This window comes from Podarcis raffonei, chromosome 15, assembly GCF_027172205.1.
Source record: "Podarcis raffonei isolate rPodRaf1 chromosome 15, rPodRaf1.pri, whole genome shotgun sequence".
NCBI classification, from domain to species: Eukaryota; Metazoa; Chordata; class Lepidosauria; order Squamata; family Lacertidae; genus Podarcis; species Podarcis raffonei.
This window is the reverse complement of record NC_070616.1, coordinates 15,649,242-15,673,362: the sequence shown is the minus strand read 5'-3', so window position 1 is coordinate 15,673,362 and position 24,121 is coordinate 15,649,242. Positions and strand designations below refer to the sequence as shown.

At 49.5% G+C, this 24,121-nt stretch overlaps 1 protein-coding gene across 1 annotated transcript; it reads right to left on the bottom strand.

The window, feature by feature from the left end:
• Positions 1-9,449: 9,449 nt before the first annotated feature.
• Positions 9,450-20,002, bottom strand: VPS37D (VPS37D subunit of ESCRT-I). Its single transcript, XM_053367075.1, has 4 exons — positions 19,799-20,002; positions 15,495-15,666; positions 12,609-12,691; positions 9,450-11,670 (listed from the first exon to the last, which is right to left on the bottom strand). Exons 1-4 carry the CDS (start codon positions 19,925-19,927, stop codon positions 11,173-11,175), a joined length of 882 nt encoding a protein of 293 aa, XP_053223050.1. The 5' UTR covers positions 19,928-20,002; the 3' UTR covers positions 9,450-11,172.
• Between the last annotated feature and the right edge of the window lie 4,119 nt (positions 20,003-24,121).

Below are 24,121 nucleotides of genomic sequence, written 5' to 3'. Positions count from 1 at the left end.
GGAACTGTCTCCTTGTCCTTCCAAGTCTTAAAGTGAAGCACTTAGATGCTTTTGGAAACACAGCTGCCTGGTCCCCTCTTTGATTGGTAAGGTAAAGGGGCCCCTTACCATTAGGCCCAGTTGCAGATGACTCTGGGGTTGTGGCGCTTTACTGGCCAAGAGAGCCAGCATACAGCTTCTGAGTCATGTGGCCAGCATGACCAAGCAGCTTCTGGCGAACCAGAGTAGTGCACAGAAATGCATTTAGTTTCCCGCCGGAGCGGTACCTATTTATCTACTTGCATTTTGAGGTGCTTTCGAACTGCTAGGTAGGCAGGAGCAGGGACCGAGCAACGGGAGCTCACCCCATTGCGGGGATTTGAACCACCAACCTTCCAATCGGCAAGCCCTAGGCTCTGTGGTTTAGACCACAGTGCCATCCTTTGATTGGTGTTGAGTTGTAAAAGTAAGCAACCATTGTGTGGGGTTATTTAGAAGGCCAAGAGAGGAGAGAGTAGCATTTGGTGAATGTTATTACTGCATTGCAGGGGTTTGGGATAGATGACCCTTTGATTCGCTTCAAACTCTTAACATGTTATTCTTTGAATACATATGGGTAGGTTTCACTGAAATTGCAGGTGGGTTGAAGGTGGTGGGTCAGGGAAAGTCTTCTAGTAAAAGGTGAGTTTTTAGTAGGCTGTGGGAAGGGAAGAAACCCGCCCCCTTCTTCTCCCCATATTCTTTCCATTCACCATTCCTTCTTGCAATTCCCTTTGAAGCAAGTTAGGAGAGGAGGGCAACCACCCTGAGCTGTGGTTGGTCCAGCTCAGCAACTCCCCTTGTGTTGAAATTGTGTTTTTCCAAGCACTGGGTTGCTGTTCCCGAGTGGTACAGCAGAGGGGGTCCTTGCACCATTGTTCAGCTGACAGTGAAAGGAAACTGATTTTCATTTGGAAAGGATATCGTCATCCCACAGCTAAATAAGGAGGGAGTGGCTTGCTCAGCCAGGCTTGGTGAGGGAGCTCTTTTCACTGGTAGGTTGATGGCAGGGAAGAAGTTTTTTTGGGGGGTGGCTGATGAAGAAGCCTGAAACTAGCTGGGGAGGTAGTAGGATAACTGGATCACAAAACTATGAAAGGTACCCGATATAAATATAGATGATTATATTGATTTCTCCCTAAGTGAAAACCTCACCAGACAACCAGCCCTTCCATTGCATTTGAGTATTTCCATCTGATTCAGGGTGCTGCTGCTGCTGCTGTCCTTCAAGCCCAGGTATCCCTTGGCCATTCAGAATAGCCCCCCTCCATCTCCCTTTTTGGCTGTGGAGTTTCAACTCCTGCTACAATTGTTGGACCACTTCCTTGGACAAAGGTCTTTCCTCAGACACCTATGAGATGCTTGAGCTAGCGTTAGGGAGAGCGGGGGGTGGCAGCATACAGACAAGAATGCAGTTCTGACTGTCTTGGGTAGAAAATAAGTGAAGCTCTTTCCTGAATGCTATCCCTGATGAACTTGGCTGGTTAGCCACTGGGCCAGCAGTTGCTGCCCTCATCCTGATCTCGCAAAGTGCAAGTCCTTGCATCTGGCCTCCAATCCCTACCTGGCCTTTGTGCCAAATCCTGCCTCCCAACTGCAACCCCCCACTGCAAATGGAATTATCGTCCATGGGTTTCTACTGAGGATTGTACTTTAATCTTCATACACTTGAGTATATCCTCATAGCTCATAGTCTAGTTTCACTGCAGGAAAAGATGCATCTGTCAGAATTCCTTCTCCTAACAGCATGAAGCAATAGTCAACATAACTCCTGTTCTGCTTCTGATGCTTTCTGTGCAGAGGAGGGCAAGCAAGATGATAATATTGTAAAGTTGGAAAGGGTAATCTAGTCCAAACCCCTGTAATGCAGGAATAAGGGGTCTGGAAATAAAGCCTTACGAGGAACAGTTGAGTGAGTTGGGCATGCTTAGCCTGGAGAAGAGAAGGCTTGAGGAAGATGGAGCAAGCTGCTTTCTGCTGATCCAGAGGGGATGACCCAAACCAATGGGTTCAAATAACAGGAAAGGAAATTCTGATGAAACCTTAGGAAGAACCCTCTGGTGGTAAGAGCTGTTTGACAGTGGAACAGTCTCCCTTGGAAGGTGGTGTAATCTCCTTCATTGGAGGTTTTTAAACAGGTTGGATGGGCATATTTCAGGGATTCTTTCGCTGTGTTTCCTGCAGTGCAGGGGGTTGGACTAGATGACTATTGGGGTCCTTTCCAATCCTACAATTCTTTGGTTTCAGCTTGATTTTCAAGTGTGAAGCCTGAAGTCCCAGGACTGGGTTTCCTCAGTGCTTTGGACCTCTTCTCCCCCAAGTTCACAAAAGCTAGCCCACAAATTAAAGAAGAAAAATGTGATTGGGCTGCCAGCCTGTTCATGACTGTTGGATACAACTCGCATGAGCCCCAGGCAGCATGGGATGGCAAAGGGAGCTGGGAGTCCACAACATCCCAAGGACCATGCAAGTTGAAGGATATTGACTTAGCATGTAGAACCAGGGAGACCCAGGTTTAAATCCCATCCACCTTCAGCTATGTAGTTCACTAGGTGACCTTCAGCCTGTCTCTCTCCCTTTCCCCCTCTTGCCCTCTCCTGCCTGGCCTACCTTGTAGGGTTGTGCTGAAGATAAAATGCAGCATGTGTGTGGGAGCACCATGTACATAGCTCCTTAGAATATATATATAGTAAATAACCAAATAAAAGCACCTGGAAGCCCCCCACAGGCCCCCCAGCCATGCCACAGAACCTGCAGAAAGGGAGTGGGTATATACTCCTTGTTGCATGTGCTGCTTATTTCAGCCCGGGGTGGGGGGTCCTCTGCGACACACCCCACACGATCCTGACTGTCGGGTGAAAGCACATCGCAGTTGCTAGGGCTCTTTGGAGAGGTTTGCAGAACAGCAAGACATCCCTCTCTCACACACAGGAGGAGCTGGATGCTGCTGTTGCCAGGGCAACGGGCGGCCCATCAGCGAGCAGGAGAGCCTGGCTGGTCCTCTCCACCAATCGCAGGGCCCGGCTGGCATCCTAGAGACAGCGACTCTGCTGCCTGTAACCAGGGGTTACCCACTGGCAAATGGGAAGCAGATCTCTCTCCCCCCACCTTCCAGTTCCCCCCCTCTCTGGGAAAGCGTTTGATTTCCTATTAACCTAAGCAGCTGGGGGGGCTAAGAGGACCCCCCTCCTCCCCATCAGCGGTTACTTAGCAGCTAGTTCATGAGCATAATAACCTGTCCCTGAAGGCTTGGGGGTGGGAGTGGGGGGGACGGGACAGGATCCAGCCAACTTAGTTCTCCAGCTATGATTCCAGCAAGCAATGCTTGATTTCTGATGAGGGAGCCACCAGGAGCTCAAGGCAAGGCTGAAACTCCACTCTGTCCCTGGTTCCACACAGAGCTGCATTAGCCTGAATGAAGGGGAACAGAGTTTGTGCACCCAAATCAGCATTATTCAGGGTTACTCCAAATCACAACCACAGCCTTAATGTGTGCATACACAAACACACATAGAACTATTTTCAATAGAAACAGAGTATTTAATTATGAGTGGTGACATTCAAGCTCCCCCTACCATTTTCTCCACGGATTTTTTTTTTAAGTTTGTGAAAAGGAAAGTGAGCTACCCAGCAACTCTTCCTCTTGCTATCTATCTATCTATCTATCTATCTATCTATCTATCTATCTATCTATCATTAGCATCCTGTCTTGAGAGACAAGGGAGTGTGCTTCCAGGGGTGAAGTCACTGCTGCATTAGCAGCACCAAAGTGACCTCCCCAGGGCACAAGTCTGGGCAGTGTATATGGAGGTCCTGGGCTGCCTAGATGACAAGAATCTCCCCTCTTGGCCTCGCTGATATGGTCCAAAAGAAAGCAGAGCAAGACATTTGGCACCAGCTTGGCAGAAAGAGGAGTACAAGGCACCATCCAACCATCTTAGGGACTTCACTCCGGATTTGTGGAGGGTTTACACCTTAGCCTTTTCTTCTCCCAGATATCCCATAAGGAAGCAGAAGTTTAGGATCAGTCTTCCTTCTCCTAGATGGGCTACCTTCCCAGGTTGACAAGTCCCAAAACTGCCTTCATGACAGTTTGGACCCACTATTGGTTTTGTCTGTTCAGTCCACCAGAACCTGTCTTCACATGCAAAGGAAGTCCCTAACTCATTGAGGGTTTGAGACCTATCGGCTACCCTCACCTGGTTTAGCTGGCCAATTGAAGCTGTTCCTGAGGTATGGCCAATGTTTCAGGCTGACAGCTTATATGAGCCACAGGTGAGAGCTAAGTGCAAAGCAGCGGCCAAAGGTGGAGAAACTACCCTAGAAGGAGCATGGTGTACCCTTGTGCTAACACCTCATACATACATATATGAACGGCATGCTAAACATACCCAATTCCCTCAACCATTCCTCAGAAGGCTTGGTTTCCAGGCCCTTTATCACCCTGGTCACCCTTCTCTGCAAACCTCCCAGCTTCTCAATATCCTTCTTAAACTGGGGTGCCCAGAACTGAGCAAAGGAATCTGACCAAGACAGAATATAGCAGTACTGTACATTTCCTCACTGAACGAAGTTACTCCCTCACTTGAGAGTAGACCTGAACAGGAGTCTGCAACAAAGATCCTTTTATTCTTCAGAGGCCATACCCTTGTCGAACATTTCTCTCCCTGCCCTCGTGTGATGTAAAAATATATTACTGAATGTTAGTCCGTATTTATTGTGTTGAATTATTTTGCTCTTTAATTCCTTATTTGTGTTTCTTGATTGATGCCTGGTTTCTGCTCTTAATATCTTCTGGAGGTTTCGTTGTTAATTAAACACACATTTCATGGGTGTTTTTTTTTGGGGGGGGGGGCATCTTTTAAAACATTCTGTCTTTCCAAGAAGCAGCCACTGCTTGTCTGACTGGGGAGAGCCTCGCCAATATTTTGTCTGGTGCTTCCCCCGAAACAGCAAACATGGCTGTGTTGTGCCGAGGCAAACGCTCACCCTGCCAGCCGGCTGTTCCTGCTATATTTGCAGGAGCCGTTGGTGATGCGAATTTCTGTTGTGATTGAATGTTCTGTTACTGTCTACGCTGGAGAGTGCCGGGCCTGTGGCCCAAGCCATGCTAATTTGTCAAGGCCTGGGCGCAATCCGTTGGAGCTTAATACAGCAGGGAACCAGCCCCTCTCTAGAGGGTGTATGGGCTTCCTGCCTCACAGGGGTGTTGTTAGGGTCGCCCCAAGCACCTCCTGCCCTGGGTTGCTCACACTGAGCCTCGAATATTGTATTAATTTACAAATCCCTGGACAATTAAGTCCAGGGTACCTTGGGGATCACCTAATCCCTTAAGATATCCCAGCTCGATCAGTGAGAACATCTGAAGGAGTGCTGTTGATCATTTCCAGAGTTGGTGAGGTCGTATGACAATGAGAAGCCAAGACCCAGCCAAGACCCATGGAACTCTCTGCCACTACATACTCAGCAGGCCAACCTGTTGTTAACTTTTTTATTCCACCAAGCCAATGCAGGCTATTAAGAATATATCTTTCCACAATGATTTACTGATGCTTGTTTTTAGCTTTTTTGTTTTTCACTTGTTATGCTTTTCCTATCTGCTTTTATGTTTTTATTGCTGTAACCTGCTTTGCTATATTTTTACGGTATACAAATATTTTTATAAGTAAATAAAACAAATATCCTTTTAAACATTTGTCTGAATTGTTAAAACTTTGCTTATAGGGAAGCTTGCTGTGTTGCAAAGCACAGGGCCTGTGAGACACACGTACCCTGCCATAGTCAATCAGCGTCTTAACTTCCAGAGGGTCCGCTCTCCCAGTTTTCCTCACAGATCTATGGGGCATCAATAGGACTTCCTGGTTCCAGTATACTGTATGCCCTTTTAGGGTTCCTTCCAACTCTATAATTGTATTACCAACTTTACCAACTTGGTTGCCCTGCTCTGCACACCTTCCAGAACTGGACACAGGACACCAGGTGGGGTCTAACCAAGGCAGAACAGAGTGGGACTATCATTTCCCTTGATCTGAACTCTAGATTTCTGTTGATACAGCCTAGAATTACATTAGCTTTTTTTGCTGCTGCATCACACTGTTGACTCATGTTCAGCTTGTGGTCTCAGCAGATCACCTACTTGTCTCATATCCAGAACAGAAATCAAGCCAACAAATACAACTGGTGTTCAGTGTTGTTGTTTTCCATGTGACCCCCTTTAAGATAGCTGAAGACGGCTTTCATATCACCTCTTGGTCTTCTCCAGGTTAACTTTCCCCAACTCCCTCAATTGTTCCTCATAAGATTCTGTACCAAGTAGCCCTTAGTGCACTTGTGACATCAGCAGCCAGTCCTCCAATCTTCAGCCTGTTCTCAGACCTATATGCATGCTTAGCAACCAACACGCCCAGCACATTGCAATGACTGCCATTGTTAGCAGGTCTGCGGCCATCGATTTAAGAGATAGGCATGAGCTTAAATAGGCAACTATGCGTTGCCACTGTGGCTACTTTTGGAGACCACAGGGGATTATGACTTAATGGGCACAACCTCCAAATTTTCATCTGCAAACTGGAAAACAAATTGCACTGAAGGGTTGGACTAGATGACCCTTGGGTCCCTTCCAACTTGACAGTTCTATGAAAATCTCATTGTTTCTACCATGATGCTGGTCTCCCACCCGCCCACATACTTCAATGTCTCTAGAATGCAGATGACCCCTGCAGTTGAAAACGCCGCTGGCAGAAATGTATTCCTTCGATTTATTCCAAAGAATATATTTATATTTATATACTTGTTTCCACACTTATTTTTCCAAAAACATTACATGGAAAAGAAAACGTCCACAAAGACAGCATGGGGTCTACCTTGAAGCTGCCCGGAATCGGATTGAGACCGTGGGAATATTTAAAGACCCCCACCCACCCACCCAACCCCTGACACACATGGAAAGTTTTGCAGTGGATCCTGAAAGAGAGAGGTTCTGGCTTGTAATGGGGTGGGGGTGGGGAGAGTGTCAAGAAAGTTCAGTTGATGTTTCGGAGACAGGGAGAACCCCAGGAAACTGCCCCTTCCTCCCTTCCCCCACCCCCAGTTTCTCAAATCTTGCAGAAAAAAATCAAATCAGCAAAATTATGTTCCAAGAACGAGGCCACTAGGCTTTCTCAGGAAAGTGAGGTCTTTTTTTGGGGGGTGGGGTTTGTTTCTGGATATAGGTGGAAATTATCACCCACCTACCCCCCCAAAACCAGGATGTGGGGCTCTTTCAAAGCTCAACCCAGGTGGTTGTATTTTTTTTTTAACCTAGCCATCAAATAGGAAAACTGTTCTGTATCGATGCTAGAAAACCAGCCGCGTTACATTTGCATGCATTTAAATGAATTAAAATATAATTGCCCAATGCCCCCCCCTTTCCTCCTCTCCTTCCTTGGGAGCTGAGACAACTTAGAAGGTTTCAGACAAATTTTGGAATGTCAGATTTCCTCTGCAAATGGAGCCATCCCGCCCCCCACCCCCCGGATATTCTAAAGTGACACCCCAGTGAAAACATGGAGTTTGGGCAGATTCATGGATGGAGAGGTATATCGTCAGCCATCCGTCGCAACAGCTGAAGAGACTTTTCAGGTTCAGGAGTAGTCTGCCTCTGAGATGCAGTTGTCCCATTGGAAATGACCAATGGGGAATTCTGTTGTGGGCCTCCCAAAGGCATCTGATTGGCTGCAAGTGGAAACAGAACGCTGAACACTATGGACTTTCAGCCTGATCCAGCAGGGCTCTTGGACTAGCAGGTTTCAGAGAGCCAGCCTATAAAACCAGGGTGGAGGGCGAACATCTGTGGCCTTCCTCTGGGTGTTGTTAGGCTCCCACCAGGCCTAGACAGCATAGCCATTGGCCAGGGATGAAGGGAGATGAAGTCTAACAACACAGGGACCTAAGAAGAGGCTGCTGGATCAGGCCATTGGCCCTTCTATCCCAGCAGCCTTTGATTTTAGAGGGGCCAACTAGATGCCTATGGAATACCTGCAAGCAGGACCTGGGAGCCTCTTCCCTGCTGGGATTTCCAGTAATAGGTATTTAGAAGCATTCCTGGCCCTCTAACTGTGGAAGCCCTAACTAGCCATAATGGCTAGCAGTCATCAATGGTTCTCCTCCTCCTCCACGAATTTGTCTAATGCTCTTTTAAAGCCATCTAGGCTGCTGGCCATCACTGCCTCCTGCAGCAGGGAGTTCCACAGTTCAACCTTGCACTGCACAAGAAAAGGACTTTCTTTTATCAGTCCTGACAATTCCAGCATTCAAGATCAGGGGCCACCATAACTACTGCAAAGCCAGGGAGGGGGGCCCTCTGGAGTGCCATGATATAAGCCTGTCAACCCGGTGCCCCCTAGATTAGCATCTAGCAGCCAGCATGACCAGTAGTCAGGGATGATGATGATGGGAGCCGGCGTCTGGCTCCGTCTGGAGGGCTACAGCCTCCCTATTCTGGTGCCTTCCAACTCTTCCATTCTATGATTCCATTTCCTACCAATAATTCAGTCCCCCCCCCCTCCTTATTTTTGCAAACTGACTTTGCTTCTGCCAAATTCCACCAAGCTTGACATTTGGGATTCAGACCTCATCAAACACTGTAAACCACTTCAAGGTTTTTCTTACAATCAAGCGGAGGATAAATTTTATGAAAATTAAATCGGCATTTCATTTCAGCTCCCAGGAATATGCCCTCTAGGGTGGGGGTTTCAGATGGTCCTGAATCACAACCCCTCAGTGCCCAATCCTTTACATTTTCTCCTCCAGGAACTGGATTTTGCAGCCGTTCCTTGCAGAGGGAAAATAGGTGGTTGTAATGACTCTGTGATTGGAGAACCTGGCGGCTGCAGCAGTGGGGTGGGGCCAGGGATCACACAGTGTAGAAGGAAGACTAGGCTGGCCAGGGGTTCATTTGAACCGGAGTAATCTAGCAAGGCAAAGCAACTGGATGTGCTTTCAGCTCTGGGACCTGTGGAATGCTGGCAGTGCCTCTGAGTGTATGCAGAGTGCATTCCCTTCATCATAGCTGCTGTGCCATGCTCCTGCCTGGGTTCAAGCAAATAAAGAAGGTTCCTCCAGGCTTCCAGCTCAGCTGACAGCTGCTTTCTTCCTCTCACTGTCCCAGACCTCCTGGCTCCCTACATCAGGGGCTGGTTTCTCAGCACTGGATTGGAGGAGCTGCCCTGGTACACAATCCCTCCTGCTACACAATCACCCCAGCAACCAGCCAGAGGTGGAGGGCGCTGCCGTCCTCCTCTCCCAAAGTGGGATCAGTCACAGGGACGTCATGCCCCATGGAAGAGGGGAGAAGCTGTCCCCTGCTGAGCACGCTCCCCACAGTCATCTCCCACAGCCATACCTTTCTCACCAGCTCACTCAGGGACACCCCAAACGCTCTTTCTACAGTCAGAGGAGCGATAGCTGCACTCATCCTTACCCATCCCAGCTGTCTGTCTCCAGACGACAGGGCATGCCCCATCTGCAAGAGCTGAAATCTCACCGCCCATCAACAAAAGGTGAGGACCTTTTGACAGTGGAACCCAAATTTCAAGATTTGTTTCGCTCTTTTAAAAAACTTTTTCAAGACACTTCATACAAATTGCTCATGCAGAGAAGCGGCAGGCAGCCTCATCTGCTGGCAGGTCAGAATACTGCTTTCTAGTTCCCTCAGCAATGACTGAATGACTCACTTGTACCAGCTCCTGAGGAGGCTGAATAAGAGAAGAAAACCGGGCCAGTGACTCATTCAGAGACACAGAAACCACCTCTTCCATGAGGGAGCACTTGAGACTCTCTGGATTATTAATTTTTTTAAAAAAAACACAAATAAGTTTTCCGGTTCAATCCTCCTTCTCGCTGCAGCCTCCCCCCGATCCTGACAATTCAAATTTTTGCAAGCACATTCAAGTTAAAACGGCTCAAAAATACATCCTCACCTGGCCCACCCCGCCCCAGTTTTGTGTGTGTGTGTGTGTGTGTGTGTCGCTCAGCCCTACGTCTTCCGGAAAGACAAATTCCACCCCGCCCCCCCACCCCAGACCCTGGCTGAGCCCCACACCCCATACCCTGTTGAATCCGTGTGTGCTGGTTCCACAAACCCATCCTCTAGCCGTGGCCTAACTTTGGGCTTCATGTCCTACCCTGTGCTTCGCAACCTCAGCCCTTGCCCCCCAACCCCCCAAAGTAGCCCTCCCAGTTCTACCTCAGAAGCCACCCCCCCACCTCACTCCCAACATACAAATTGTTGAGGAGGCGAGGGGGAGAAGGAGAATTCAGCTTCTGGCTCAAAAAAACAACACACCCCGCCAACAGAATATCTGCCTGTGCCCAACTCCCTTCACCCCACACCCCCATCCCAAATGTGCTCTACTCTACCCCTTTTCTTGGTCTTTCCCTCTGGCTTCCAAAATGGAGACACTTGTGCTATATAGGGGAAGTTCAGTTTGTGGGCTGGGTCTGGAGAACAGGCGTTCCCACCCAGAGTCAGCCGCCTCAAAGCAGGATGGGGGGCAGCCTGCAAGCCTCTCTCTCTCTCAGGGGTGCCAAATGGAATAAAATATCGGGGGGCTCAGGTAAACCCCGCCCCGCATAATCGATCACAAGACGCGGCACACGCACACCATTTAAATGGCAATGCCTATCAACTTTGGGGGGCCCCCTCAAATATTTTATGGGGACGACGACGACGAAGGGACCTCGGCCCCTGAGAGTTGGCTCCTATGCTCTTTCTGGCGTCGAATGGGTGCAGAATGGTCATAGGGTCCCCCCCACAAAAAAGGAGAGGGGTGGAGCTAAATATAGACTTTCCCTTATTTCTAAATGATGGGGGAGGGCAGCCCCCCTCCCCGGCCCTCCGGCACCTATACTTACAATAACGTTTGATAGCCCCAGCCGGCCAGGCAGCCCCAAGAGATGGGAGACAGAGACAGCGCCGAGCGTCTAAATCATATAGGACACCCCCCTGTAGCTGCCATAGTCCTGCCCCACCCCAACGCCCCAGCTCCGGGCAAGTCTGGGCAGGCAGAGCGGTCGGCAGGTCGGGGGGGTTCTGGCGGCGCCGCGCCCCGGACCCTGGCCCGTCTCGTCTCGCGACGGAGGCTCCGGTAAAAACGGTCCGTCAGCTGCGGTCGGCTACCGGTGTGGCGGCTCCTTCTTCTTCTGCTGGGGAGGCAGGTGGGCCTGCGCCAGGTGGATGTGTCCAATCAGGCTCAAGGGCGAGCTCACGAAGGGAGCGGCAGGGTGCGAGGTGGCCAGGGCCGGCAGGCAGCACTTTTGGGGGCCGGTCCCCACCGGGATGGGGAGCACAGCCTCTGAGGGGATGAGGAACGCTGGCGCCAAGCGCAGCTGGAAGACCTTGGGGGGCGGCCCGTTTGGCGCTGGAGGAGGGGCTTGGGCCGAAGGCGGTGGCGGAGGCGGCGCTGGCACTGGGAGGGCGGGGGAGACGGCGGGCGGCTCCTCACTGCCGGGGCTGGGCTTGTCCTTGGCCTTCTCCAGTTTCTCCAGTTTGAGGGCACTCTGCAGCTTCTCCAGCTGGGTGCGGCGCAGGTGGGAGAGCATTCGGGCGTGCTGGAAAGACTCCACAAAGGTCTCCACGGGGAGGTCCCAGCAGAGAAACTGCTCCATCTGCTCCTGGAAATAAACAGGGCAGGGGGAGGAAGGAATGGGAGAATTCAAGCAAGCCTCTGAAGGGCTTTCCACCCCTCTCACCCGCTCCTTGAAGTGGGTTGGACTAGATGATCCTCGGACCCCTTTATGAAATTAAAGCGAAGAGGGAAAAGTGAAACCTGCAGGGCCCAATGTATACAGAGAGGTCAAGGACCCTGAATCCTGTTCAGCCCAGAGCCACGTTCCCTTCTTGGAAACCTTGGTGTGCAAGTGGTGGGCGGAGCCAGGAGCAAAAGTGGGTAGGACAATGAACGCAAATCTAATACAGTGGTACCTCAGAAGTTGAACAGAATCCGTTCTGGAAGTCCGTTCGACTTCCAAAACGTTCAGAAACCAAAGTGTGGCTCCTGCAGCCAATCGGAAGCTACAGAAGCCCTGTTGGACGTTCGGGTTCCAAAGAATGTTTGCAAACCGGAACACTCACTTTCAGGTTTGTGGCGTTCAGGAGCCAAAACGTTCAACTCTCAAGGTGTTTGGGATCCAAGGTACGACTGTATTGCAATTTTAGCTTGCAATCTGCCCTGAAATCAACAGGTCAAGGGTGGTATACAAATTTAATTAAAAAATAAATGATAAACCTCTGCAGGGGAGGGTGTTTTTGCAAACCTTCACACACACCCATCTGTGCTGCGATCTCTGCACTGTTCTATGGTTCTGCGATCTCAGCCATCAGGGTTAAAGGGAATTGCCCACCGTGGCAAAAACACCCAAGGAGCTTCCTCTTGCAGAACTCAGCAGGGAGGATGAGGCTGAGCAGAAAACTTGGCTTATTGGACTCCGGTGCCCCCAGCTGATGGACTTGGCCTGACAACCCTACAATACAGTTTTGTGGGGCCAGCGGCCATATGCACTTCAGTGCGGGTGTTTCCCCTCACTACTAGCCCCCCATCATGGCAACTCACCTCCACCTTGGCCTCCACGCCATCCAGCTCAGCTTGCAGCCTGCTCACTGCATTCTCGGGGGTCCACTTGGCCATACAGGCCCCTGCCAGGCAAAAAAGCAGCCTCAGTCGCAGACACTCCTTCCCCAGTGCCCTCACTCTTCCCTCCCACGAAGCAGGGTTTAATCCCAAGGTGCCATCGGGGTTTCACCTTCCTTCTCCATCCTGCTCTAGGAAACGGAACATTAGTCCGAGTCAGCAAAGCAACAGGTGATCTACCATTGTGGTAAGGTCCTAGTCCTCATGGTTTTTAATGTTTGATGTTTTACTGTGTCAGATGTTTCAATTTGTTGGGAGCCTCCAGAGTGGCTGGGGCAACTCAGTCAGATGGTTGGCATACAAATAATAAAAGATAATGATGAATACAAGCTGCCTTTACAGTGTTGGACTCGCTGGTCCATCTACTTCTAGGCTGTCTGCTCTGATGGGCAGCTGCCCTCCAGGATTTCAGAAAGGCATCTCTCCCAGCCTGCTACCTGGAGTTGTTAGGGATTGACCCCCTGGCAGCCTTCCTGGGGAAGAGGGATTGTAAAACCACTCTGGGAGGGGAATAGGGGCCTCCTAACTGTTCTCAGTACCCTAAACAAACAACACTTCCCAGAATTCTTTGGGGGAAACCATGACTGTTCAAAGTGGTATCACAGTCCACTAAATGTATGGGGTGAATCTGGCCATAGTTCCAAACTTCTGGAGGACACCAGGTTGGCAAAAGTCTGTTTAGTGTACAGAACTAGTGGGGTGGGCAAGTTGCTAGTCCTGAATAAATTGCCTTGTTTTGATGTATTCCCACCCCCCTCCTTAAATTGCATTGTAGTTTCCGTTGTGACATGGGGGCTTCCAAATTGCTTTCGGAAGATTCCCTTCCTGACCAGGGACTGCCTGAACACTCACATCCCAACTTGATCACTGAGATTATCTGCAGGAACATCGCTGGCCATTCCCCGGGTTGGTGACGCTTGTTTGACAAGAACGAGAAACCGAACCTTTGGTGTCCTGTGGAACTCTCTGCTGTTAGAGATTCAGCAGGCACCTTCTGTGCTGGCATTTAAACACTTGCTGGAAACTATTCTATTCTGCCAATACTTTGCAGGCAATTGTAAATACATCCTTCCTCATTGGTTGACTGCTGTCTGTTTTTAACCTTTTTATGGTTTTATTGTTGAACACTGCTTTGATTGTGTGTTTTTTATTTAAAAAATGATATATAGTGGTAGATAAATGCAGTTTCTCAAATGAACAAATAAAGGGGGAAGGATCCTGGAGGGGTGACCTCAATGCCCCATCATTCCGGTCCAAGAGTGACTCCACACAAGCAATTGGGTCTCATGCAGCTGTGCTAATGGGAATCACAGGCTCCCTAAGCATCGCTGTAGGATGTGTTGGGGGCTAGTGGTCCACAGCCCAATCCAGACTGCCAGATGTGTGCATACATACAGGGGAGCTTAATGCCATTTTTGTCTCTTTCACACTTTAAGCCAAAAGAATAGCTGTCTTGTAAAAGTATGGGGCTCTCCTGCTAAGCCACACTGCATACACCAGACTTCCCCAACCAGATATTTTGGATCCCAAGTCGCTTCTGCTCTCTGTAGCTGGCATGGCTATCAATATTTATTATTACTTATTAAACTTTGAGGGCTGTTTTGTTTTTTTGTTTTAAAGTGACTTAAGGCAATAAAAAACCCCACACACGTTTAAACCAGCCCAGGACAAAACACAGAGAAAAATCTAAAACGTGTTCATCTTCTTAAAACGCAAGGATAAAACATCCCACCAACGGAAGGAGGCCACAGAGAATTCACAGCCAAAGGTCAGGCAGAAAAGAAATGTTTTGTGTATGTTGAGGCGGTGCCAGGCAAGTCTCCTGTGGAGAGCTTCGCACAAGTGGGGAGCCACCACCAAAAAGGTCCTTTTGACCCTTGAGGTTTATGGTTTTAGGAACCACCTTAATTTTATGGTTGAATGTTGTTTTTAATTGTTTTTAATACTGTGTTTTACCTTGGGACCTTAGGGTGATGGGTGGGCAATTAACAACAACAGGAAGCCTCTATCTTAGAGAATCGCTATGGCATGGTGGGTGGGGGAGTAGGGAGAGACTATGACATGCTATTCTAGGATGCCAGCGTGGCTCAAGGATAGGGTCACCGGGTCAGGAGCATCCCAGAAGCTGAGATTTCAGGGCCCAAAGCTGAGACTTCGGGTGATATCACAGGGGGCGGCCCCTGGTGGTTCTTCCTCTGTGCTCCCTCGTACCACTGAGCCCTGGAGATGGAGGTTAATTGGGAGAGGGGAGGAGGAAGGGCAGGAGGGCAGACTCCCACCCTAGAGAATCTATGCAATAATTTGCAGCCAGCTTCCTGTTCCACTTAGGCCAGACCAACCTGCAGACTTCAGGTGAGCCCTGGAGGTCTGGCAGCCCTGCTCATGGGACACACCAATCCGACAAAGCCTAGCATGGAGCTCGACTCAAATTCCTACCCTTTGGAACTCCCTGCCTATTGACACCACTCTTTCCCCTGCTAAATACATTTTGTGTTTAACCGAGCCTGGTCAGTTGTTTACAGTGTTGGTGTGTTTTTAGTTTGTTGCTGGTTTTATTTTTATTTTAATGTCTTCGTGGTTTTTACTAATAATCTTACAGTTTTACTCTTTTCACAAATAGCTCTGAGGTTTTCTACAAGGAAGCAGCTTAGAAGCGTTAGGAAATAAACAGCAAATAAGTCACAAGAGCATGTGCAGAATTCCCCTTCCTCACAGACATCCACAGCTGGCAAACAACCGGAATGAGGGGTCAGGCGAGGCTCAAAGAAAGATGGCTGCCAGGCTTGGATATGGGGGGAGGGGGCTCACCCAGACGCTGCTGCTTGTCCCGGCATGTCTCCCGCAGTTCCCTCAGCTCCTGATACTTGATGGCCAGGGAGGCCTTGCCGTTCTCCAGCCGTGGTTGCAGTGCCAGGTTCTGCTTGGCCAAGGCGTAGTTGGAGGCCAGGCGCCTCTCCCGTTCCAGCTGCAAGTTCTGGAACTGCAATAGACAGACACAGCGTTAAACTGTGGAACTCCCTCCCACAGGAAGACGCAGGGCTGGCCACCAACTTGGATGGCTTTAAAAGAGGACTGGATAAATTCACCAAGGAAAATAAAGCTATCGATGGCTATTTGACAGGATGGCTTATGCTCTGCCTCCACGGTTGGAGGAATAATATTTTAGGGTAGGTGGGTGAGGCTGAGTTTGGTTGTTTCGGCTACTAGTCTAGTTGGTGTGCAGGATGGGGGAAGCCATACAGAGGCTCTTCTCTCAGTCCTGCCAGCCCCACAGGCACGCTTCGTAGGGATGTGGGAGGTGGTCTTGTCCAGGCACCCCCAAACTTGGCCCTCCAGATGTTTTGGGACTACAGTTCTCATCATCCCTGACCACGGGTCCTGTTAGCTAGGGATGATGGGAGTTGTAGTCCCAAAACAGCTGGAGGGCCAAGTTTGGGGGTGCCTGGTCTTGTCGGTGGCTGCCCCCAGACTGAGGAACTCCCTCCCTAGAGAAACCAAACTCACTCACTCCTTGTTGCCCTTCCGCCAGCAGGTGACAACGGCTTCATTCCAACAGGCTTTTTGGGAACCAGCTGTTTCTAAAGAAAAGGGCTTTTAAATAGTGCCACATCTGTAGTTTAATAGATCTGTTTTTATATTGTTTTATTAGAGCTTAATTACTTTTTAACTATCATCTTTTATATGATTTTAGCCTTCTGTGCTTTATCTGTCTTGTTTTAATTTGTGTAAGCTGCCTTGACTCCCTGTCTGGGAAAAAGGCAGGGTATAAATATAACAAACAACAACAACAAAAGATTGGCCTCGCAATCCTCTGCAGTATGTGGCTTGACTAACTTGTTTGAGCTACCTGTTTGCTCACCAGGCACCTTTTCTGCAGCTCAGCCACCCTCTGTTTCTTGCAAATGGTGCAACTGTTTGGTCCATGAGGCAGGGACCTCTTCCCAAAGTGCCAGGCACATTGATGGTGTTCTATTATTGATATTAAGTTGATGGACTGGTTTTTAAACTTATTAGAAGCTTTTGTGCCATAAACAGCTCCTATCCAGAGCAGAATACCATTTTTAATGGCAGACAGACACAGTCTGCAGATGTCAAGTAGGTTTTTGTAATATGCTGGCGACCAAAACAATTCAAAGCTGGAGGAAACAAGGGTGTCCCTTCACAGACAGGGAGAGCCAAGCTCTAGAGCAGTGGAGCCATTAGTACAAAGGCCCCGTTTCATAACAGAGAGCCCATGGGGGGGGGGGAGAGGATGGATGGAGGAGTAAACCAATAAACTTAATTATAAAACAACAGGAAGAAGAACCATGCAGTATGGCTAAAACTGTGAACAGAGAGGATTTATATCTAACACCCATGAACTCACTTGGTGGTGCTTTTGGGTAAACAATCACCACTCAGCCTCAGTTTTCCCATCTGCAATATGGGGATAAGAAGCAAGCTGCGACTTTACAAGGATAACCAGAGAGAATGTCTCTGTGCCACAAGGCAACTAAAGTTTAGATTCTAAACTGCTGACTATCACAACTGTCACAGACAATGACAACATCTCTCCTCAGAGCAGGCTCCCAGCTCTCTCCTGTCCTTGCCCAAGCTATGAACATTCTGGGGTCTTTAAGGCTCCTGTTTCTGAAACCTTAAGTTCTCGTGGCTCAGGCAAGCAACAGTGGCTTCGGAGCCCCTGTGTGGAAGAAACCAGCTACATCTGCTTAACAAACACAAGAGGAGGCCTGGATCAGGCCAAAGGGGGCCCATTTGGCTCAGTATCCCATTCTCACAGTGACCAACCAGACGCCCCGATGGGAAGCCCACAAGCAAGAGCCCTCTCCCCTCTTGCCATTTCCAGCAACAGAGTTTCCAACTCTGGAGGCACAGCATAGCCCCACCATGGCGAGTAGCCTTCGATAGCTTTATTATCCTCCATGAATTTGTCTAATTCTCTTTAAAAGCCATCCGAGTTGGTGGCCCCCTGTGGAAGTGAGTTCCGTAGTTTAACCATACAACACAGGAAGGACTTCCCGAACCTCCGAACATTCACTTTCATCAGATGGGCCAGAGCGGGGTGCTTCTTCACTCCACCAACCCATATCCAACAGCTAGATCCGCTCAGCGCTCTTGAGTTTGCAGCAGGGCCAATGAAAAACTGTGACGGTGCCCACCTCTGCCTAACCTGCTGCCCTGACTGAGCCTCAGAGCAAGATGGCATCTGGACTCTCCCCCCGCTGAAGATGTGCCTAATTCTTCCAAGATGGCACACTGCACAGAGCGACAATTCTTTAAGCAATTCTCAAATAGCATTGCAAGTATGGTGCCTGCTTCAAGGCTTTGTTTAGGTCCTTCCCCCCCCCCCAACAACTAGGGTGGGCAGACAGGGCCTTGCATCACCCACCCCAGTTTTAATCCTGGCTAAATGTCCACACGATGTGGAATCCTTTCTACACCCGTGCCCCATTTGGGAGCATCTCTGGGGCACTGAGTGGGGCGGAGTTGTGGGACCACACAGGCATGGTCCCGGGGTCCTCAGAAACCCCCGTGGGGCACCCTGCAGAGAAACAGTTATTCCAGAGCAATTAACCCGGGACAAACCCAGGAAACAGGGTGTGTGTGTGTGTGGGATCTCCTGCTTCCCAGGGTCGCGAGGCGAAGGTGCCTTTCTGAGATAAACAGACCCGACGTATTCTTGGGAGAATGGACAGCAACAGCAGTCTGTGACGTGTCTGGATGGGGGTGGGGGTGGACACAAAATTGAGTGGGCCTGTAAAGGTTTTGGGGAGCCAGAATTGGGAGGCGGGGGGTGGGATTCCTGGAACGGGGAGGAGGCTAGTTAGATTTAGTAGGGGTTGGCCAAAAACAAAAAAGAGGATGTCCTTTGTTTCCATGGCTCTCTGTCGGAAAGGCAAAACCCTACGCCATCCGTGATCCAAATGTATGAAAGGCTCTGGCAATTATTTGGCAAGCCCACCCACCCACCCAGCAAACAATACAGACAGCAGCAGCCACCCCCCCCCAAATAAAATAAAAATAAATCCTCTGGCTGATTCAGGGAGCCTTGGATGGATCCCAAACTCCCTTCCTAAGGGTGCAGAAAAACAAAACAGACAGGGGTGTGCGGGGAGGGTGCGTGGGTTTGCGATTGTGAGCATTGGGGCTGGTTTTGGAGGGGAGGGAGGGGGCACCCCAGGATGGAGGCTCCCCACCCACCCAGACAAAGCATCCAGGCCCTTGCAGCCTCCCTCTCACACACACACCTCGACCCTCAACTGGTATCGCCAGTGGCATAGAGATAACAAAGAAGGAGCCTTTGCAAAAACTGCTGCAAGGGGGCGGTTAATTTTTGGGGGAGGGGGGGTCCAAGTGACAGGTGTCTGGGGAAGCAGCAGAATATTAAAATCACCGTGCAAAAGGGCTCGGTAGCATCTATTTTGGTAGGGGGTGGGTGGGTAACTGAGGAAGTGGGGTGCCAAGGAAACAGCAGCTGTGCTCAAATTTGTTTGGGGTGTCCTGGTAGGAGCTTTGAAGGTAATTGGGGGGCATTATGGTCCCCCCCAAGATTGGATTGGGGGGGTAAGATGGAGAGGCACATCGGCCAGGTTGGGAGGCAGTCAGGGAGCGGCTGGTTTGCCCCACAGAATTGCACATTTGGGGGGCATGGGCATGGGGTGTTTTGGGGGGTCATAGCCACAAGCCTCTGTGGAAAGGCCGTCAGTGGTGGTGCTGGACACCGTTTCTGGGCACCAAGCACAGGCCTGGCTGGATTGGCACTGTGCCCCCCCATGCCATGCCCCCCTCATCAGCGGGCACCCTCTCTGCAATAGGGATTTGGGGTGTGTGGCACGGCCCCAGAGGAGGGCAGTGGCAGGCCTGATGGGGGCATCGGTGCCCCCTTTGTGTGCTGTGGGTGTTTTAATTGGCGGGGGGGGGATTAGATGGATGGCGGGGTGGGGTGGGGGTCGGTTACATGTTTGGACCGGGAGGGGGCTGGGATATGCATCCCGATGTATGCTATCCAAGCGATGCGTGCAAAAAAGAGGTAGGATGCGGCCCCCCCGTCCCACCTCTCCCTCCCAGGGGCCCGATCCTCTCCTCCTCGGGGGTCCCGATCCTGGGCTTACCTTCCTGCTCAGCTTGACGATGCGCTCCAGCCACGTCTCGTCCCGCATGAGGGCGCGGAGCTGCGCGGTGCTGAGCGCCCCGAAGCCCAGGTCCACCGCCGAGCCCCGCGGGCCCCGATCGCGCTCCATGGTGGGGACGGCCGAGCCGACGGAGCAGCAGCAGCGGCGGCCGCACCTGGAGGCGCGCGATCCTCCACCTGCACCTGCAGCGCCGCCGCGGGCCGCCAGGGGGCGCCCTCGGCCGCGCCGACGCTCTTAAAGGGGACGCCGACGACGCTTTCCCGGTATGGAAAAAAGGCGGTGGGCGCGGCAGGAGGAAGAAAGGGCGGGCGGGGGAGGGAAAGCTTTAAAGCAGCCCCCCTCCTCGCAAAACAGCGGGAAGGGGGGGTCGCCTAAAGGGGACGGGTCCTTTGTTGCCTTGGTCTCTTAAGCAGGAGATTCTGAGCATGTTAAGAGTGCTTTCTCTCAGCCTCCCAGCGGGCGAGCAAGCAAAAGGGGGCGGGGTTTCTGCTGCCTTGGCGTCTGAAGTGAAATCAGTAGTGTCATTTAACAAAACTATATCCTCTCCGAGCATCTGATCACATCTCGACAAGGAGGAGCTTCTGACCACGCTAAGTCCTCCTCCCATTGGGGGAAAGCAGGAGAAAGGGGGCGGGGCTCCTGCTGCTTTGACAAAATGAGCTTTTAAGCATGTCAAGTGCGCTTTCTCTCAACTCCCCCCAAAACACTGAGGACTGGTGGGTCACTGTGGAAATAGGATTCTGGGCTTGATAGATTGGCCTTTTGGCTTCATCCAGCTACACAGCTCTTCTTGTGACCTCTTTGGAGAAAATAATAATACTGCAAAAATGAAGACTAGGAACTGAGTTGTAGCTTGGTGGCCAGAAGCTCAAATCCAATTCCTCCCTGTATCTGTAAGATGGAGCAACCTCACAGGGTCATTGTCAGGAGGATTACAGTGAGCATTTGTTTGACGTTTAGTACTTGAGCGAAAGGATTCTGGACTTTTGGCTTGACCTAGCTGGTGTTAGGTTCTAGGTGATGTGAGATTAGAGGCGGGAGGGCACTTGTGAGCAGGGCTTTTTAGTGGTGGCACCCTGGTGATGAAAGAGAATAACTGTATGCTTAGCAATAAAGCACTGGGCTACTCTGAGGGCCTTCAGATCAAAGCCCCATCTCTGCCACAGACTCTTTTCAGCCTTGGCCCAACCAGAGTTGGTTTCCTGGCGTTAGAAGAAGCTCATGCTTGTGTGTTCATACCTCGATCTCGCACCCCTCAAGAGCAACTTCTGATTGTGTGCACCTTAATCTTCTTGCTGCCCCAACCCTCTGGGGCTCACACCCCAGCAGTAGGTGTGGTCAGAAGTAGCCGTGGCTACTTAACACTCCTTAGGCACGCCACTGGTGCATTTACACATTCACACCACAATCACACCAGTTCCTGCATTGCAGAGGGTTGGACTGGATGACCCTTTAGGTTCCCTCCACCTCTACAATTCTACGATTCTACACAGAGGGGGACACACACTCAGTCGGGGCAGGATTTGTGAGATATCTGGTAAAAGAGACAGGAGGAAAACTTTTTTTTTTTGTATTTGATCTTGATCTTTATTATTTATTATGTTCCATTCTATCATGCCTTCTTCCCAGACTGCGACTCAAGGCGATTTACACAAATTTAAACAATGGGGAGGGGGGGAGAATACAAAAAGCTAAAAGCATGTAGGTAATTGTTTAAAAGTAATTAAACTCTAATAGATTTAATGCAATGTAGAAACCAAATCTATTAAAATACAGCTACTAAAAACAGTTCAGGACTATCTAACAAAATTTATATTCTGCTTACTAGGACAAAAGGCCTCTCAGTGGTTTTCAATGCAGTCCAAAATAGTCATTTAAAACACCTTTTAAAAAACAACAACATTAAAAGCAAGTTACATTTAAAAATTTACAAACAAAACCAATGTTTTATTGTTTTTTGGGGAAAAAAACCTCATAGCAGTTTAAATTCAAATGTACACTTTACTGTGGTGATATTGGGGCCTGAATGGGCCAGCCAGCCTTGGGGTAAACAGTCTCCACGGAAAAGTCTTGGACTTGTGCTGATCTTCCTTGAAGATTCCCATCATCGCCTGATGCTCAGCTCTTGTGAGGGCGCCTCCTGCTGGTTAAGAGCAATGTCAGAAGCTGTGGTGGCTGGCTAGGTGAAAGCCAGGGATCCAACCAGTGAGTGGCGCTAGATTAACATAGTAAAATGATAAATAAATAAATAAACAAACAAATAAATGATAAGATCGTCTCCAGGTGTTTGCAGTAAATCTTCTTTAAACATCAATGATGGCATTCTACTAAGTATTGAACTTTGCTGGTCTCGGCTTTTAATTTGGCTGTGGACTTTTAAAAATTATTTAAGGATGGTTTCCTACCGTGCATCTTCATTTGTTATTGAGTGCTTTTTTTTTCTTGTGAAACTTTAAAAAAAAATAGAAAAAGTGAAAAACTAAGAATAATAATGGGTGGTCTCCAATTAAGTTCTACTCAGAGCGGATTCACTGGAATTAACAACATGATGAACTTAGGTCTTTTAATTTGAACAGGTTTACTCTGAGTAGAACTTAGTAGGCTACAAGTTCATAATAGTAATAATATTACAATAAAATTACTAATAATATACAGTCGGTCAATGAGCAATTAACACACAGATTCAATTCACACATGTATAGTGGGAATAACTGCATTGCCCACTTCGCAGGGTTGTTGTGAGAAAAAAGCACAGACTGCGAAGCCTGGGATTTAGGAGAGTGCTTTCTCCACCTGCCAGGCCACCTAAGTGCTTCCATCGTTTTGCCACAGAAAGTGTAGGGAAATGCAGCTGCAGTGCCTTTTTGGTGGTGACCCCATCTCTTTGGAACACTTTCCAGGAACCCGACAAATGGAGACTGTGATTCTTGCACTGCAGGGGTTGGACTAGATGACCCTGTTGGTCCCAGCTCTACAATTCAATGATTCTAAGGCATTTATCTTAAATGTTACCAGTAGTTTGGGCTGAATCTCTGTTAGCTTTGCTCTCTTCCTACAGTATGGGAAACAATTTTTTTTCAGTCCGAGGGCCACATTCCCCTCTGGGCAACCTCCCGAGGGCCACCTGCCAGTGGTGGGTGTGGCCAGAGGAAAAATGGGTGGAGCAGCAAAGGCAAAATTTACCTTTGTATAGTAGGCTATTGTCTACACACCCACAGACAGTCCTCCATCCAGACAAAAAGAGAGTAAGAACAGAATTCAAGGATGCATTCCAGCCAGGCAAAAGCAGGTCCATTGAGGGGCTTGGGTTGGGGAGCACTCTGAGGGCTAAACATAAAGGCCTGGAGGGCCACATTCAGCCATCGGGCATAAGGTTCATCACCCCTGTTCTAGTGCATGGACCGGTGTTGTTCAAAACTGGCATCTTTTTAAAGGTTGTGCTTTAGTTATTGCCATCTTAGAATTATAGGGCCTCTACAATGCAGGGTAAAAGCCATGGTTTTCCCAGTAGTGATGTATGGAAGTGAGAGCTGGACCATAAAGAAGGCTGATCGCTGAAGAATTGATGCTTTTGAATTATGGTGCTGGAGGAGACTCTTGAGAGTCCCATGGACTGCAAGAAGATCAAACCATTCTGAAGGAAAACAGCCCTGAGTGCTCACTGGAAGGACAGATTGTGAAGCAGAGGCTCCAATACTTTGGCCACCTCATGAGAAGAGAAGACTCCCTGGAAAAGACCCTGATGTTGGGAAAGATGGAGGGCACAAGGAGAAGGGGACGAGAGAGGACGAGATGGTTGGACAGTGTTCTCGAAGCTACAAACATGAGTCTGACCAAACTGCGGGAGGCAGTGGAAGAAAGGAGTGCCTGGCGTGCTCTGGTCCATGGGGTCACGAAGAGTCGGACACGACTAAACGACTAAACAACAACAACAACAACAACAACAACAACAACAACACAATGCAGGGATCACACGTAAAGCATCCATGACAGATGGCCATCCAGCCTCTGCATAAAAACCTCCAAGGAAGGAGAAGTCCGCCACCTTTCAAAGGCGTCTGTTCAACTGTCTCTAAGCTCTGGAACAGTCACTGCTATTTTTCTATTAAAAGAGGGAACTCACCATGAACGCCATCCTGGCAATGTTGCCCACCTGAGAGGAGCCGGAACTCAGTTCCGGTGAGTCCTGGTTGAAAAAAAGCCTTGGGAACAGAGTTATTTTAAAGTTGTTCAGACCTGCAGGGAAATTTCATCATTTTGGACCTGGGGATGCAGGGCCAACATTGCAGGGTCAGAGAGATG